Source organism: Denticeps clupeoides, chromosome 15 (assembly GCF_900700375.1).
Source record: "Denticeps clupeoides chromosome 15, fDenClu1.1, whole genome shotgun sequence".
Lineage (NCBI taxonomy): Eukaryota > Metazoa > Chordata > Actinopteri > Clupeiformes > Denticipitidae > Denticeps > Denticeps clupeoides.
In genome coordinates this window covers 20,765,253-20,784,617 of record NC_041721.1, presented here as the reverse complement: position 1 = coordinate 20,784,617, position 19,365 = coordinate 20,765,253, and the positions used below count along the sequence as shown (strand labels likewise).

Below are 19,365 nucleotides of genomic sequence, written 5' to 3'. Positions count from 1 at the left end.
CTTCCCCTAAACCCTGATACTGAACAATATTTGTTGTCATATCTGTTGAGAGTTGCTTTGAGGATGCCATGCTGTCAAAGAGAGGCACAACTTGCAATTGGCCACCTTAAATACATTTTCTTATGGTTGGACAAACCTGTCTACGAAGGTCAATGCTTAACATAACCAATTTGTAATTCATATTAATCAGATAAATGCATTCACATCAGCAAAATTACAAGGGAAGGCACATTTGTGCACAGTCAGTTTCACATTTGATTTAATTTCATTAAACTAAATTCTGCTTCACTAAAAATCTTCACAAAAAAAGAATATGGAAGTAAAATTTTTGGTAAATTATTATGCAGGCTGACAGGGGTTTCCAAACTTCACAGCACCAAAGAAGTGGAGAAACCACGTGCTTGAACAAAAACCAATTTGTTGCATTATGGGACAAACAAACAAAAGAAAGTGGAAACAGGGAAACTCTGATGGGGGACACTCGACCACACCAGAAACCATAACACACACAACCATACCTAAAAACTGCGGCCACACGAGATCACAGACTCTGCAGCCAGACCAGGCCACAGACCGTACATATACACACTCATACTCATACCCATGCCATGCACACACAGAGCTGGAAAACAGGCGTAGGTAATCAGGAAGGGGCGGGGGAAATAATAAGTGTAAATTGTAAATGTAAATCTCCAATTAAATGTATGGTTTATTCTTTTTGACTTCAAAGCACTTTTAAGTCGAGGATGCAGTTGATGTACAGTACTAAGACATAAATTGTCCAGGAAGGGACTATCTTTAGCAAAAATAATTCAAATCTGAAAGGAGTTATCATTTAATTTTATTTGAGAAATGTGTTAGAAAAACTTGGGATTGGTCTCTCCTCGACTGGTCAACTACAACTGGACTATATAGAATTAAATTTCTTTTTCTATGCACATAATTTAATGAAAATAAGGGAAGTCTGCAATAAACGGTATAGGTAAATCAATGTTGGATTTAGACCAAAGATTTGGAGATCAATCCTAAAGCGGCTACAGAATATAGATTGGAGTGTGCTGGTTTCTACCTTAAGAAATATTGCTAATGTTTCTCTTCTTTCTGTATGCAAAGTCACAGCTGGTATTAGAGCATTTGCACATACAGAACGACCTACCGAAAAACATACCTATACATTCCCTTCATCATTATCTATGCTGCAGAAATGTTAGCAGTTAATCTCTTGATGGAGGTGTGCATTCACTTTTCTCCATCCCTCACAATCCCTCACTATTCTACTCTCAAGCGGATGGTAAATCACAACCAGACAACATCCTGACTGAACAACTGGTCTGCGGGAAAAATCTGCTGATACCTGCCTGCATGAGGTTCACACTCCACTGGGACTGTGGCCTGTGCTGACCAGACCAGGATGGCTTCCACTTTCTGAGCCTTGGCTCCTCTGTTTTACTTGAGAGTGTCGCCTTGACGACTGGCCTAATGTCAGGCGCTTTGTGCCGATCTACAATGTAAAAAGTCGAATACAAATAAAAAATTGATTGAATGATCAATGTTTGACAAAATCTATTTGCAAGTGTAACTGTACTGGCTAGTGGGGCAGACCTAGAAATGTGTAGTAAAGTTCTGTATTTCGTTGTTTGGTTTGGTTATCTTTAGATTTGTGGTGTCCTAGCGGATTTGAAGCGGACCCGTAATCGGAAGGTTGCCGGTTTGAATCCTGAACCGCCGAGGTGCCAACAAGCAAAGTAGCATCCCCACACACTGCTCCCCGGGCGGCATGTCACCGTGTGCTGTGCTGCAGTGTTTCAAAATGACAATCACTTCACTTAAAAATAAAAAAAAAAAACGGGTTGAAGATAAGCCAATAATTGCCAAGGAAGGTCTGTTTACCACAAAAAGTGCTTTTTCAATAGTGTATTGAATAAGTGTGTGAAACCAATATTTTAGAATAGAATAGATTTCTTACATTTTGAATGCATTTACTGCCATGAAAATACATCTAAATTAGGAATAACAAAAGTTGAAATCTCCTTGCACAAAAAACTATAAGGTAATGTGAAAAAATGAAAATAATTGCATTTAAATCATAGTATTTAAAACAGGCAAACATCATTGTTCCAGTACACCTGGAACTTGAGATTTCACCTTTAAAATGAGCTTCCAGCTACTGTAATGTATATGTATTTAAAGCGCACACACACACAGACCTCTCCTCTCTAATCCTATTCTGCTGGCTTGTCAAACTCTCACGTATCACAGTCCTCCTCCAGGCTTAACACGACATGAGCGTGAAACATTGGCTGTATTCAGAATAGTGGGGGTTATTCAAAACAGGGCCTGGAACCCCTCAGATCTACACTTGACTGGAAACCTGCAGTTGCTTGTAAGCATAGGAGAGTTGTTGGGTACAGTATGTAATAGAAGTATTGTGAAATTTAAGCAGCAAGAACCAGTTAACCCAGATCTGACATTTCTCTAAATAAAGCAACCGCCTCATGAATATGGACCACTGGCTGGTAAAACTGGTATGGCGTCAACCAAACAGCATTATACTGTATCTAACTTTTTTATTCCTCAATACAAACTGCTGCTGTGGGGCTGGCTGTTTAACCTCAGAAACGTGGTAAATACTCAGCATGCAGCAGTACATACTGTGTATAACATGACGATGTGTAGAACTCTGTGTATAACAGTTACAATCACCTTCATAGAGAGCTGAGCAAGACACTTGACCCTGAGTGTCTCCAGGGGGACTGTCCCTGTCACTACTGGTTGTAAGTCGCTCTGGATAAACTTAAATGCCGTAAATGTACTGAATTCTGTCAAATCCCTCACACCACAGGTCTGAGGCAAATCCACCCAGAATTCATCTGTAAAACAGAACAAGACGGAACAAAACATTTTGACGAGGAGTGATATGACTGGTGAAGGATGAATTTTTCGTGGCGCAACCTAGACTGAATCTGAGTGGAAGACCGGCCGGAGCCGACTGCCTTACACCACTGACATGCTCTACTACCCGCAGTGAATATTTGTTTTCAATGAATATATCATACATAAAATAGCAGCAAGCATTTATCATCACACCCAAATTACCCCAAATCACCTCTTCATTTGAATCCTAACCTGACTTTGTCCTGTCTTCCTCTTTTAGAGTTGTAGAATTGTAATTGGTGTGTGTGTGTGTGTGTGTGTGTGTGTACAGCTCTGACTCTACACCCTGTTACAAAAAACTTATTTCAGGACACATAGAGAAAAGCGTGCATGATGGAGAAGCAACAACATATGGTTGCTCCAAGGCCTACGGGCCACAGATGGCAATAACATGCCAGTCTGAACACCGATTTAGCAGCGGTTGTGCTGACAACGTCCTCATGGTGTAACCCTGTGGGGAGCTTGTGAATTGCAGAAGGATCTGTGGCGCAACCCACGGCCACACCTCCCGCTGGGCTAATCATGAGGCTTCACTGGTCTGTTCACAGGCCCGAGAAACCGACTGAAACAGTCAGATCTACCAAATACACTGGAGAGAGTGGATTTTTTGACTAATTTTCATGCCATTGAGGGCAGCCCAGGTGAACAAACATGCGGACGTGCAGACAAGGGTCCATATAAGAAACATTTGGATATGATTGGAATATCAGGTAATATGGTGAAAAAGGAGGAGCATCAAAGCATCTACTTCCATTGAAGCAGTGGTGCCAAGACAAACTCGTGTACACACAAAAAAACAGCACTGGGTCTAAAGGTTCTCACAAAACCTACACAGACCTGTGATTATCACAAAGAACCCCACAATGTTGGATTGTGCACGGCCTCGGAGGGCTTGGGAGTTCATGCTGTAGAGAAAATGCTGTGTACACAGCCAGTGTCCCATGGGTGAGCCATTTTATTGCTGACACTGGAGGCTAAAGATTTATGAAGCTCTTAAAGAGCTGCTTCAGAGTTCTACTTCACCCACCCCGTGTGGGTCCTATACTCTCTGCTCTCTTCTGTTTCCAGCATGAAATGTATCTTACATTTATAATTACAGAATCATTTATCAGACAGCCTCACAATCAGGAGGAAGTGTCTTGCTCAGGGTCAGAATGGGAGTAAGTGGTGTTTGAACTTGTGACTTTGAGGTTGTCTAGTTTATATACGGGTTTGTTACCCACTAGGCTTCTCCCACCATAACTCTGCTCCCTGCCTTCATGGCAGCTAATAGCAGCGAATTCATATGCACTGGTCTAGTCTAGTGTGTCCAGAAAGCTGGACAGTCCCCAGTGTCACATTTTTGCTAATCCAGTGCGTGAACTCTGGGTGTAGGAAAGTGGAGGTGCTAAGCGATCAGGATCGATGAGAATGATATTGAAGATGGTGTTGCTCAGCAGACGGCTTCATCGTAGCAGAACTGCGTCACCCCCTCTGTCCAGGGTCAGAAGAATGAGGAGGAGAGAGAGGAGCTGATGGAGCTCTGCTGTGGATTTGGGGATATTCATATACAGTGTAGACTAGTTCACTAATCAAACCTTATAAATGCACCATTGTTCTGTGACTTGTAGGACTGTATGGACGCTCATCAGACAGATGTCCACTGGGTGCTGTATCAGTAGGTCTGTCTGTGCTCATCTGTCTTCATCTTTACTTGTTACAGACTAACACACGTATGCACATTACACAAAAGCTCACAGCGATTTAGACAGAAGACATCTCCTTTGGCCTCAGGTGGAAGAAGCTCTACTCATGCCAATGATTTCATTATAGATAGGGGGGCAGAGCCTTTATTCCAGAAGTTACTTCACAAAGAATCTTTTATTACTGTGCACTCAGCGTTTGTGAGTGTAGAACATAAATCAGTTTGAAGCAATTGAAAAATGACTGTCAATCAATTTAAAAGCGACAAATGCAATTTCCACCAGCGGGGCAACAGGGCCACCCGGAAGTAGTAGTATGAACCGCGGGCAGCCATGTTCCTCATCACTTGCTCATTGTTGTGCATGTTGCTGCTCAGCCTTTGTTCCTGACAAAATAATGTCAATGCACACACAAAGCCTCAGCTCTAAGTACCATTTTGGTACATTTGGTGCCATGAATGGTTGTCCTCATAAAGTAGCACTCATTCAGCATCCACTAAATTCATCTTAAAATTGTGAAAAACACAACATCTCTGATTCACAAACTGATTTTTTTTACTTTACTTTTTTATCCTCTGCATAGTGGCAAATCTAAGCAAAGTACAAAAAACATTGAACTATGTGATCTACAGCACAGCTAAAAGCATTAGAGAATTAGAATTTCAGTAATACTGTTGTTACACAACTCCGATTCTATTGTGTTTAATTGTAAACTAAGTCTTGATGTCCTTCTGTAAGGTTTTTGTGAAAACGGCATCTTAATTCTGTTTTACTTATGATGTCGTCTCCCAAACAGCAACAGAAAATTAAAAATGCACTCAAAACCAGAATAAATAAATGTCCTTCAACCACATAAACAGAATAGGAAGGAACATAGTCCTTAGGCCCCACCAATAGCAAACATCTCAAGGCAGTTCCTCCGGTTGTCTTTTGACCCTGTCACAAAAATCTGATGCCAGAAGTGACCTAAACACACAATGAAGTTTCAGAGGAAAGTCATAGCTTTATTCTGATCTTATAAAATCATGGAGGTTTTAACGTACAACATCCCAGGAATCAGCACCACAATAAATAAATAAATAAAGAATAAAGACAGCCACACGCGATGCCATGTCTCTAAAGCAGGGTAACTGAGGATATAACAGACAAAGAGCATAATATTTCACTATGGGTTCAGTGACGATCATTAAGCACCACTGTGCCAGACATGGCTGAAAGATTTAGAGAAAAATGGTCTCAATGGAATGAAGATTAGCTGCAGAACTACTGTGATGTCCTACACTACCAGTCAAAGGTTTGGACACCCCTACTATGTTGCTAGTATGAAGACTGGCCCTGTGCAAATGAGAATATAAAAATTTCTGTCCAATCTGGCCTTGTGTCCACACAGAGACGCCATTTCAGGGGACCCAGAATGGTTCTTTTCTCAAGCTTTTTTCACTATTTTCTTCATCAAATGCCGCTTGATGAGATGCTCATTATCATGAGTGAATGATAAGAAATTGTTCAGCAGAAACCTTCAAGCCTGCTGGAAACCATCCACATTGTCCATCTTAAGGTGGTGGAGAGAAGACAAGAGTGTGAAATGCTGCCATCACAGCAAAAGCTCCCTGGTTTGGAGAGAGACACAAATCTTCAACTTTTTGTATATTATATAACCTCATGTGTGTCCTGAGACTTCAGTTTTGTGCGATCCTGGGAAATTCCTATTTCACATCAGCAAGACATTACTGTCTTGCCAAGGAGTCACGTAGCACACACACAAATGTAGGTTGAGGTAAAAAAACAGAACATTTCACTGAATCTAATTGGCAGCAGCGTTGGAGTGGCTTCTTCACTAATACCCACTCCTGATGAGCAGTGATAGAGCAGCGTGCCAGAATCTGGATGTAACAGCCTGATAATGGAGGTTTGTTACAGCGAGGTTGTGCAGGGTTTGCAATACGGATGGCGTTACGGGATCAATTGGGTTCATTCAGCTCAAAGGAAGGATGAGGTTTATACATTTTCTATAAAATTATGAAGCTTTCTACATTGATCTTTGTGTTTTTATGACTGCAGGTCAATAATTCTGGAAACATGCCTCTGGCCAGCTCCTAATTACCCCCATTCTTTGCAATTCATTTTTATTACAGAAGAGGAACAAAACAGTGGGAGCAGTGGGAGAAACTGAATATATGATGAAAATGTCCCATGCGTATAGATCTAAGGACAGATGGCAATGGGGCATGTTCTGTGTCCTCAGCTTTGCTCATGGTCAGGTAAAAGGAGGTCCTGTCACTCATCCTGAGTCAGACTGTGATGGGAGACACCTGTCCTGCACATTACAGTGTATGGCCGACACTCTTATCCAGAGTGACTTTATTAGTGCTCTAAAATATCCATCATTGAAATCCTTCATTTAGTTCACTAGAACCTGATCTGTAGATATCGTTCAACAACTCAGAACCCAAACATAAACTTAGAAAGTGTATGTAAGAGCTCTTTTAGATCTATAACACAATGGCGATAAGTGGGATTTGAACCTGCAGCTCTTGTGGTTCATAACATCTTCTCTCCACCTACCATCCATCTTAAAGAAATTCTCGTCTTGTCCTGGGTGGCTAAAATGCTCAGTATTTCGTTGAACCTAGTCAGCATTTGGAAAATAATATCTGTCAGTGAAATCTTGTCTTTTTACGACCTGGCCTGCCTCCGCAGGCTGAAAGAACCTTGAGGCTGAGGTGTGATTAACGATCAGGCAGAAGAAAAGAGCCGAATTAAAGAAGCATCCATCACTACAGATAAAGCATGGAAAAGACCAAATGCAAACTCTTCTTTCAACAGCCTGCTTCTCTACATTTATTCATCAAAGGCAGTTAAATAACCACAGCATGAAGATCTGCTCAGAATACACAAGAACAGCCCGAGTTTTAAAATAAAGATGAGGCGGTAATTATCATGTATGAAAAGCCCAGCAAACACTTCTCACCATCCCCTAAATGAGCATACTGCCAGCATCCCTAATGCCGTGCACTGATAAAGCCGCAAAGATCTGCCAGTACTGTTCCCTTTCAGATGACCATGGCTGCAACTCTGAGATGCTGTTCACTTATTAACTAGCACAACCTCTTCCTTTTTCTGTCCAGCACCATTCGCTCCTGTGTACATTTCACCGTGAGAACATCCTGGTGTGGACTGACCAAGCACAGAATTTGGCATTCTGTTTACATGTCGATGGTCTCTCAGGTGGAAAGTGAAAGTGAAGTGAATTGAAACACAGCACACGGTGCACACAGTGAAATTTGTCCTCTGCATTCAACCCATCACCCAGAGTGAGCAGTGGGCAGCCATGACCGGTGTGTGGGAACGGTGCTTTGCTCAGTGGCACCTCAGTGGCACTTTGGCGGCAACCTTCTGATTACGGGGCCGCCACCGCCCCACAGGTCATACCTCTCTCATTTACCTCCTGGATGGGACATTCTGACTCTTCTGAAAACCCCTGGATGCAGCTCACTCTCCACTACATCTCCAGGTTATCCACGTGTGAGTTGTGTGGATAGAAGTTAATAAATGTCATGAAGTTGTTGTGTGAAAAAGGAGCAGCAGTTATGCAATTGGTTTCCCCTGTAGAGGAAAATGTCAGATTCTCTCAGATTAATACCTGCCGGACCTCATCCTCACTGGACACAACTGGATAGGCCCTCCTCCTGGTCATACAGGATGTCCCAGAATGCTCTTTGGTCCCACAGCTCTGCCTCCATGGGTGCCCACAGTCAGCAGTGTCCTGATCGATGCTTATCACATTGCAAACACAGTTTCTGCACACTGCGCTTATACAAGCCACAAAAGAATTCAGCAACCACAGAAAGCTCCTCTGTCGGGCCCTGCAGGATCCGCTTTCCAGTCCCACAGTCGCATTATTTATAACCCCACATCATCCCCTGAGGATCTTTTCATGGAAAGCACAGAGATCCCAGCAACAAATGAGTCTGGGAACTAGAATGGCCAACCAATTTGAAAATGTGAAATTGATCGTTACATGTCTATGTAAAACACACATTTTACTGTTTTTAATAAACCACACTGGATTTCTTTTATTTTAAAATATTTAAATAAAATTCAATACTTACACTGCCAATCAAAAGTCTTGCATTATGGAACAAAACTGAAGACGCATGACTATGAAATAACACACGTGAGGGAATATAATAAACGAAAAGTTGATGATGCAAATCATCAAAATCAGGGAGCCTTTAGTGTGATGGCACCATTTCACTCTGGTGTCTTCTCTCCACCACCTTAAGTTGGACAACAGGGACAGTTTCCAACAGTCCTGAAGGTTCATGCTGAACACTTTCTTATTATTCACTCATGTTAATGATGAATATTGTTTAAAAAGCAGACATGAAGGTAAAAAGAGCCGAAAAACTGATTCATCAAACATGCTTAACTTTCTCCTGATAGAACAAATGCTAAATATGTTTCTATGTCTCTATGATTCTTCGAAATGGCTTCTCCATAACTACCGCAGCGCCGGGGTGTCCAGACATTTGTCTGGTAGTGGAAATACAACTATACTCTCTTTTGCAGAGTACACAAATATGCATCTATCCACACAATTTTATTATTGTCCTGTGTTCTGTCCACCTCCATTCCCACACTAAACCCAGATTTCCTCCAATCCTGACCTCTCCTGATCAAGGTAAGGAGGTAAAACACGAGGAAGATCTGAAAACGTCTAAGTGCTCCAGCACTTCAGGGAGAGAGAATCTGTGATTATGTTGCTTTAATTGGACTTTACTTAGGATTCACAAGGCAAACACTGGAGCTGGAGCACGCCATGTCATTTATCAACCTAAGTGACAGCTCGTTAGGCCAGACAGAGCCAATTTCTGGTACAGAAGGGCCCAATCTCTCCAAGATGGGAGCAGCGAGGGCTTTCAGCATCCGCCTTCATTACAGGAACACACTAATGCACTTCAAATGAACACAACGAGAGACAGACATCACTGACTCATACCTTCCCATCTCCGAAGAGGAAAATTGGCCAGACAGGCTTTTGTGTAAGTTGAAGATAAACATACGAACAACTCAGAGGGCCTGAGCAAGGCAGAAGCTCCTCTGGCCGTTTCCCTGCTGTTCTCAATCTGATTTCCTCTTTTTCATTATTATTCTCTCTGAATGAGCAGAATGAGCAACATGGCCTTGTCGAGTCCTCAGGGTCTCCAACTGCTGCTTTTCCTTCACCCGGATGGCTTCCAGATGGTAACCACAACGCAAATTATGTCCAGAACATTTCTCCTCAATTCCACTTGAAGAATATTTCAATATTTCAAACCGACACAAATGCAGGTTATGTGGTACAACGGAGACAGAAAAGGGGGTGTTAAAAAAAAAAAAAAACAGCAGGAGCACAGTGGAGGGGGGCGGGGCTAAGACAACGGGTGGGGCGGGGCAGATGCCAACTGGTTTGTGTGACGCTCCATATGAGCAAGAGGCAGGAGTCACAACGAGCAGCTCCAGCACCGAGATTGATGGGAATATTTAAATGAATACAGCGAACTGACAGGAAGCCAATGGAGCGAGATGCAGCCAGTGCAACTGTCTCCCTCTCTCTCACACACACACACATGCTCTCCTCCCACACGGCAACAAGGCTCGATACACACAACTTTACCTAATTTGGGGAGGGAGTATTTGACTTTGAAGTAATCCTCGTAGAACTGCAGCAGCCTCTTCGTGATCTGGAGGGCGTAGTCGCCCGAGCCGCTCAAAATGGCGTTGGGTCTGGCATACAGGCGGATCTATAAGAACACAAGACAGACACGGACAGTGAAGAGGCGAACATTAAATGCACCGCAACACACACCGATGCGCAGCCTCTTTAAGCAGCGCCACGCCCTTCGTCATTGAAAAGTTGGAGCAGGACATCTGAGATCTGTGTGTCCGGTGAGAGTGTCGTTTTCTTTCAAATGTGCTTTGCTGGGAAAACAGGAGCCTGTGGCAGACATGGAGCCGCCTGCAGGATGAAGGAGGGGAAGGCTGTCACTCTCATATATGACTTTATTTTGAACCAGCCAATAGCAAGCATTCGGATCTAATATAACAGCAGAGTGGATCTCAGGCCTGTGTATTTGGGTCAGCCCATGATTCATGAAGAGAAATTAAAGCTCCAGGCACCATCAAGCCCTCGGCTCATCTATCTGACATACTGTACGTTACTGTAAGAAAATGTGAACACAAAGTGAATGAGACTTAATGAGTATAATTGCACTTCTGGAAGGTTTTTATATGGGAGAAGCGCGTTGCTGAGATGCTCGCATGTTAATGAGGCTGTCGGCCCCCAGGGGCCCACACTGGTGACCGCATCCGTTGGAACCCGGGAGAGAACAGCAGTCAATACCGTCACAGCAAAGCAGGGCACATGCAGCTCGGGAACCCAGCAGAGAACAAGTCACGCAAGGGCACCATTGGACCCAGAGCTGCAGACAAGCTGGCTTCATAACTGCTCCCTGCCACCAGCTAGGGGATACATACAGGACACCAAGGCCACTTTCCTTCAGAGGTTGTTGTCTGGAGGCGGGTTGACATGCATTTTGCATTGACAACAATAGTCCACATATCTGACTAGGTTGAACCCCCTGTGATCCGTGGTCTTGTTCTCTCAGTCTGGCCATCTAGCAGTTGTGTAGGGAAGATCTGGGGAGAATTTACATTCTGCTACTCTCTCTCTCTGTGGGGAGTGCCGGTGCAGCCTTCACTTCAAAGAAGATAATTGTTTCAGGTGAAGCGGAGCATCCTTTTACTTCTTGACATGAGGAGTATTATGGTGCTCAGCCCTCGCAGCTTAGAGCGGCTCATTGTCTCATTCGTCCCTTGTTCCCGGTGTTCCTTAAAATGTCCGCTCAGCTTCCTGGTGTGATGTGGAGGGTAATTTGTCTGAAATGTTCCTGCTAGATTATTATCTGGGGATGAACCTGGAATGTTTAATACGGTTCATGTAAAATGTTGTGTTTTGTACACATTGGTCGCTTGGACAGTCCCGCCTGACCTAGTCCTGACGCCCCGTCTTCCGTTCCGGAGTTTCCCGAGTTACCTGGCGCTCCGTGTACAGACACAAATGTCCAAGTAGAGTCCATCTATGTCTGCATGTGCTTATTCCCTGTCCTGTCACATGTGAACTGTCCTTTTCTCCTGTACTGTCCTGCTGCTGCCCCTTGTTGTGGCTGGACTCCTACTCACAAAGCCAGAGCCTGGGTTCAAAGCCCATGATGTCAACCAACGCCAACTGTACCTGGCATCTGCACAACAATCAGGGATCACAGCTTTATCATCATCATCATCATCATCACTTCGTTCCATTACAGCGGCATTATCATAAACTCATGAATATTATAACCATCGTATTAAACCACCATGAAAAACCGGTTTCACTAAGTTTAGTGTGGTATACAAATCAAAGGTTGCTGATCTCCAAATGAAATGAAAATTCATTACCACAATAATGTAGAGAAGATTGTCTTCTCCAGATGGGACCTTCCAGCCTCTCAGGCTTTTACCAAGAGCTTTCTGGTTCTGTGAGAAAGATCTCAATCCTGACACTGGGGGAAGACTTTGAGATGTTTCAGCTTAAGAAGCTGCCTGTTTGCCCAAGGCCTTGAGTGTCAAACACCTTGGAAATTCAGTCTCTCTGGAACGACTACCAGCGGTGGGATGAAGAAGAATTTGAACCATGTCACAACCATTCATCTCCCAACAAGGGACACTTCTCCCCTCTAAACATGTTTCAAGGAAGTTAGGAATGTCTACAGTCGATTCTATGGAATTGATTATACGATTACAGGGTATGAACTCATAAACTCTAGTCTCAAAGTGAAAAAAACTCCTTCACCACATGCCGTACAAACTGAAAAGAGTGAGTACCATGTGTCCATGTGTAAGAGGTGTCTTCCTAGCATGAGACATTCACGCAGAAGCACAGCTTTTCTATAAGGGTTCTGCCAGTGCAGACAAGCAACCACCCAGTCCACCTAAGCACCTGGGGACTAAATAGTAATGTTCTGTTTTGAACATGTGGAAAAGACTGTGATTTTATGTTTAGAAAGAATTTTACAATGAGATTTGTATCTGTTCTTTTTATCTCAGTAATAACATTTAAAACAAACGGAGCAGTGTGATCTCTACAGTAACCAGATTCCCCCGCCACGAGTGTGACGCGGCCACAACAATGTGACTGATGAGTAGGGGAGCTCTGAAGAATGGCGATATGAACATAATCACCAGGATGAGGCTTTTATGTTATGATTCTGATCAGACAGGAGAAGGACTTTTTGTCCTTGCATAAGTCACTTTAAATAATTGAAGTAATATTAGGTGGGTCTACGCAGGGGTGCCCGCTGCAGACTGGAAGACGGCTAATTAAATCAAACCAGAAGTCCCAGGTTCAAACCCTACTTACTGAGCAAGACACTTAACTTTGCGTGTCTCCAGGGGGGGACTGTCCCTGTAACTACTAACTAAGTTGCTCTGGATAAGGGCGTCTGGTAAATGCTGTAAACGTAAATCAAAATGAACCTAAATTCAAGAAGTTGATAATAGTTGATGCACTTTTTCATCTTCTTCTTCATTTTAAACACCAACACAATTAAATATTGGAAATAGTTTTTGCGAGCCTCCCCTGTGGGGTCAGTGCAGCATTTTGATTGACTCGCAGTGTCAGCACCCACACTCTGTCTTTTTCAGCATTGTTTACCAGCTGTTGAATAAATGATATTATTTTAGCAGCCAAACTGAATCACAGAGGAAACTGCAGTCTAGACACTCTTATATTCTGTATCAATAACACAATGCAGCGTAGTAATAATTTAGCTACTTAGGAAGGATGCTCACCACCACGCCGCTGTCAGTGAGAGCCTCTCTGTACGTGAAGTTGCACACTGCCCATGCCAAGTAATAGGTGGACATGCGAGGTGTCCTGGAAAAGTAGTTTGTCACCCATCCATCGTCATCATAGACCGACGACTCCACTGGCATGTTGGAGAGTGACAGGTAGGAGGACTCGTGCTTCAGGCTTATTCTGAAGGTGGCTTTGTAGATGGGCTCATCAAAGCATGGGAAGGCTTTTCTGGCATGAGTTGGGGAAAACTGAGTCACTGCGAGGTACCTGCAGAATAATGAAAGGGTGAAAAGGAGGAGATGGCAGGTTAGATACAACATGCCTTATTATCATACAAAAAATTAGCTCATATAGCTGTGGGCCCCATATACAAAATGCCGCACACTGATAAAGCAGCAAAGATCGACCAGTACTGTTCCCTTTCAGATGACCATGGTAATCTAATGTCTCGTACCACTCACTCCTGCGTGGATGGTAAATTTCAACATCTGGATGGCTTCTCAGGTCATACTTGTGTAGAACCCTCTCATTTACCTCCTTGGTGGGACACTGCTACCTTCTGACTTTCCTGGAAATCCCTGGATGCAGCTCCCACTGCCCTACTTCTGTGAGTGGACATGAACATCTCAGGGTCATCCAGTGCTGACCAGGGGAGGATGGGATCCCCAATTTCTTGCCACTGCCACCTTTGCCTGCCCACTAGGTGTCTTGATCACTTGTCTTTTTTTTCAAATGTGAGGCACTTTGTGGCAGTGTACATTGTAAAAAGCGCTCTACAATTTATTGATTGATTATTTGATTAGTACAACTATATTTATTCTTTTTAACTCTCTGCCAAGGTATCAGCTGTCTGATTCATATTATTCTTCGATCAAAGTTAACGTGGCGGACATCCTATAAAAAATGAATTAGGACAAACATGCTGTCACTACAGAAAAATGAATAATGACAGCTGACAGCGTTGTCCTGGACAAGAGAGCAGCTATAAAAGATGGGAATTCACGTGGACAGGACCCCGAGAGAGACCTCACAGTAGAGACCTGAATATTGTTCAGTACGTACTGTATGCAACGTGGCAGCGAGACGGCGGCCCAGTGGGGAAGGGACAGGCATTACCATGGACCTGGCTGATGGATAAAGATATCCAGGTGAGCCCTGTAATCAGCCAATAAAAAGCCATCCACGGCAGATCTTCCTTTTGGAATAGAGTAACGTATGAACAATATGGGGCACTCGTGCTGGAAGACCCCATGCTGGAGGACGTGACTCTGTGAGCTTGACATGAAACAGACAGCCTCAGAGGAGAGGAGCCAGTTGAAAGGCGCAAGCTTTTCAGAGGAGTTACAGCAGACTGAAAGAGATTTAAAAAGCGGATCCCACCAGGCAAGTGGGTGAAGTGGGTGATATGGCAAGTGGGTGATATGAGGACGTGGTTACTACACCGTACGTGTACAGTCAGTGTAATTAGCATTAATCACTTAAGTCCTCTGCTAATGACCGCCATACTTCTCCTTAAAGGCGCTGCTGCTATACCAGGCCGAGATTGGACGCAAGAAGAAGGATGGGTCAGTATCTGGAATATGAGCATTCCTGAGTGGCCTGTTCCGGAGCCAAGCCTTCAATCCTGAGCGTTGCTATGGTCACTTCAGAATGATCTGGGAATACACAGCACGATAATTTAATAGGCGGACACAGATAAATAATAATTAAACCCACTTGACAAGCATTCACGTTCCCGCACAAACACAGCACGTGCGAGGAAAAGCAATTATCTGGCGTGCAGCAGCCTAATCCATCACTTAAGAAATCAGCCTCGTCCGGGCTGAAGAACGGTGGATAGAGTTAAACGTGAAGCAGTGCAGACACGTGCAGAGCTGAAGAGGACATTTTTCCAGTGTCTAAACACTCCCTAATACTCCAGATAAGTATTTTCTCAGCCTGCTTGTCCACTCCTGTTCACTACCTAGAAACAGCAACGCCACAGACAGAGGTTACGTGGATGATGGGGTAGAACTCCACATATCATGTCCTACACTACCAGTCAATGTTTGGACGAACCTACTCATTTATGGGTCTTTTTTACAGAACAAAACTGAAGATGCAGGACTATAAAATGTGATGTGAGGTAATATAATAAACAAAAATTGTTTCCAGCCATCTTCATGTTAATGAGGATCTCATCAAGCACCTTTTAATGATAATAGTGAACAGAGCATCCATGAACTGATTCATCCGACATACTTTTCTTTCTCCTGGTGGTGTAGTTTGAGGACCGTGAATGTGAGGTTGGGATGGATCGGTTTGTGGTTGGTGATGTAGTTTGAGGACCATGAGTGTGAGGTTGGGATGGATCGGTTTGTGGTTGGTGATGTATTTGGAGGACCGTGAGTGTGAGGTTTGGATAGATCGGTATGGATAGATCGGTTTGTGGTGTAGTTTGAGGACCATGAGTGTGAGGTTGGGATGGATCGGTTTGTGGTTGGTGGTGTAGTTTGAGGACCATGAGTGTGAGGTTGGGATAGATCGGTTTGTGGTTTGTGGTGTAGTTTGAGGACCATGAGTCTGAGGTTCAGATAGATCGGTTTGTGGTTGGTGGTGTAGTTTGAGGACCGTGAGTCTGAGGTTCGGATAGATCGGTTTGTGGTTGGTGGTGTAGTTTGAGGACCGTGAGTCTGAGGTTCGGATAGATCGGTTTGCGGTTGGTGGTGTAGTTTGAGGACCATGAGACTGAAGTTCGGATAGATCGGTTTGTGGTTGGTGGTGTAGTTTGAGGACCGTGAGTCTGAGGTTCGGATAGATCGGTTTGTGGTTGGTGGTGTAGTTTGAGGACCATGAGACTGAGGTTCGGATAGATCGGTTTGTGGTGTAGTTTGAGGACAGTGAGTGTGAGGTTGGGATAGATCGGTTTGTGGTTTGTGGTGTAGTTTGAGGACCGTGAGTCTGAGGTTCGGATAGATCGGTTTGTGGTTGGTGGTGTAGTTTGAGGACCGCGAGTCTGAGGTTCGGATAGATCGGTTTGTGGTTTGTGGTGTAGTTTGAGGACCGTGAGTCTGAGGTTCAGATAGATCGGTTTGTGGTTGGTGGTGTAGTTTGAGGACCGTGAGCCTGAGGTTTGGATAGATCGGTTTGTGGTGTAGTTTGAGGACTGTGAGTCTGAGGTTGGGATAGATCGGTTTGTGGTATAGTTTGAGGACCGTGAGTCTGAGGTTCGGATAGATCGGTTGGTGGTGTAGTTTGAGGACCGTGAGTCTGAGGTTTGGATAGATCGGTTTGTGGTGTAGTTTGAGGACTGAGAGTGTGAGGTTGGGATAGATCGGTTTTGGATAGATCGGTTTGTGGTGTAGTTTGAGGACCGTGAAGCTGAGGTTCGGATAGATCGGTTGGTGGTGTAGTTTGAGGACCGTGAGTCTGAGGTTCGGATAGATCGGTTTGTGGTTGGTGGTGTAGTTTGAGGACCGTGAGTCTGAGGTTCGGATAGATCGGTTTGTGGTTGGTGGTGTAGTTTGAGGACTGAGAGTGTGAGGTTGGGATAGATCGGTTTTGGATAGATCGGTTGGTGGTGTAGTTTGAGGACCGTGAGTCTGAGGTTCGGATAGATCGGTTGGTGGTGTAGTTTGAGGACCGTGAGTCTGAGGTTCGGATAGATCGGTTTGTGGTGTAGTTTGAGGACTGAGAGTGTGAGGTTGGGATAGATCGGTTTTGGATAGATCGGTTGGTGGTGTAGTTTGAGGACCGTGAGTCTGAGGTTCGGATAGATCGGTTTGTGGTTTGTGGTGTAGTTTGAGGACCGAGAGTGTGAGGTTCGGATAGATCGGTTTGTGGTTTGTGGTGTAGTTTGAGGACTGAGAGTGTGAGGTTGGGATAGATCGGTTTTGGATAGATCGGTTTGTGGTGTAGTTTGAGGACCGTGAAGCTGAGGTTCGGATAGATCGGTTGGTGGTGTAGTTTGAGGACCGTGAGTCTGAGGTTCGGATAGATCGGTTTGTGGTTGGTGGTGTAGTTTGAGGACCGTGAGTCTGAGGTTCGGATAGATCGGTTTGTGGTTTGTGGTGTAGTTTGAGGACTGAGAGTGTGAGGTTGGGATAGATCGGTTTTGGATAGATCGGTTTGTGGTGTAGTTTGAGGACCGTGAGTCTGAGGTTCGGATAGATCGGTTTACCTCCTCTCGCCCCCCAGCATGTAGGAGCTCCGGAAGAAGCCCAGCAGCTCGTTCTCGATCTGCGCCTCGAACGTGATGTTCACTTTGTAGGTGCGGAGCGGCTTGAGTTCGCGGTGCAGCGCGATGACGTACACCTGGTTTTGGGGGTACGGGAAGTGGCGGTGCAGGCGCGTCCCGCCCGGCTTCTTGTGCTCCGCGTACACCAGCGCGCTGTCCACCGCCAGCCGGTCGGCGTGCAGCACGATGAAGCGGGTGGCGACCACGCACTCCAGCTCGATGTGGACTTGCCCGGAGAAGGTCCAGTTGTCCATGTTGACCGCCAGCTGCAGCTCGTAGTGCCGCGGGCGCAGGGACGCGGGCAGGCGGAGACGCTTCCACGGCTGCGCGTCCTCCTCCCGGTCCCGGGACACGCCGGGCCTGGCGGAACCGGAGCCGTTCCCGGCCCGGGAGCTGCTCTCCCCGCCGGCGGCGCACTCCTCGAAGCGGACGCTGAGCAGCACGGCGACGGCCGTGACGACGATGAGGGTGAGGATGGAGACGGCGAAGCCCAGAACCAGCCGCTTGTGGACCGTGATGTGGCGCTCGGTGGTCCTGGGTCGGACCGCCACGCTGTCGGCCCACTGGTCCGACAGGCCGTTCCTCACGCCGCCGTCCTCGATCCCCATCGGCGTGAACGGCAGCCCTTTGGCGGACATGCTGTGGCTGGCGCCCCGCGGGGGGACGTGGGTGGCTGTGAGCGCGCTCAGCGGGCGCGTGCACGCGGAGAGAGGTCACAAGTGTCCGCGCGCCAACTTTGGTGGCACCGTCGCGACCGTCTATCTGCTGCCTTCATCTTCCCGACTGAAGCGATCCATGCCCGGGACCCGGTGCTGCTGCTGCTGCTGCTGGCGAGCACTGAGAGAGAGAGAGAGAGAGAGAGAGGGAGAGAGAGAGGGAGGGAGAGCGGGGGCGCGCAGACGCGGGCACACGCCTCCTTTCAGACGCGCGATCTCTCATCTCTCATCTTCCCGACTGAAGCGATCCTTGCCGGGGACCCGGTGCTGATGCTGATGCTGCTGCCGAGCACTGAGAGAGAGAGAGAGAGAGAGAGAGAGAGAGCGGGGGCGCGCAGACGCGGGCACACGCCTCCTTCAGACGACCGACCTCTCATCTTAAAACGATCCCCTCAATTACCGACGCAGACACCAGAGCCATCAGCAGACATCACGCATTTTCAACTAGAGTAAGATCTGGTATGGAGATGTGAAGGAAGTGCCAGTGAGTGATGGCACTCCCCACCACCCAAGCAGCCAATCAGCAGCCGCCTTCAAAATCTGATGGGACAGGACGGTTTCGGCTTCACATGTAACCAGCGTGATCTGTTAATGGAGGTGTGGTCACCTGTGCAGGGAGATGATGATGATGGGTGCTTCTTCTCCTCAAGGACGCCCTCGTCACCTCCCTTCAGCCTTCTGCTGGTGTCACTCATTCATCTGCTGGCCAGCCAGCTTGAAACCGTCTATCACGGTTAATAAACCACAAATGAGACCATTTCCTCGAAAGACAATCTGCTACAAATGTGCTTTTAACCACAGACGCAGTTATGATTATATTTTGAAGGTCTTGCATCCTCGCTTGGTATTTAGTGGTGAAGGGATTATGTTTGGATGAAAGGGTTTGTCTTCGGGGAAGAACAGTTCTGGCTGCTGGTAAACTTCACAGCCCGTCCGATT

The 19,365-nt window shown here is 45.6% G+C and overlaps 1 protein-coding gene across 1 annotated transcript in view; it reads right to left on the bottom strand.

Moving 5' to 3' along the window:
* The window catches only part of LOC114765133 (thyrotropin-releasing hormone-degrading ectoenzyme-like), a 71,331-nt gene extending 52,438 nt beyond the window's left edge, over nt 1-18,893 (bottom strand). The window contains exons 1-3 of the mRNA XM_028955217.1: nt 17,654-18,893; nt 13,488-13,761; nt 10,276-10,402 (exon numbers count right to left, since the gene is read on the bottom strand). Coding sequence (XP_028811050.1) covers nt 10,276-10,402; nt 13,488-13,761; nt 17,654-18,348 — 1,096 coding nt within the window. The 5' untranslated portion in view covers nt 18,349-18,893. The remainder of the gene's footprint in view (nt 1-10,275; nt 10,403-13,487; nt 13,762-17,653) is intronic.
* Between the last annotated feature and the right edge of the window lie 472 nt (nt 18,894-19,365).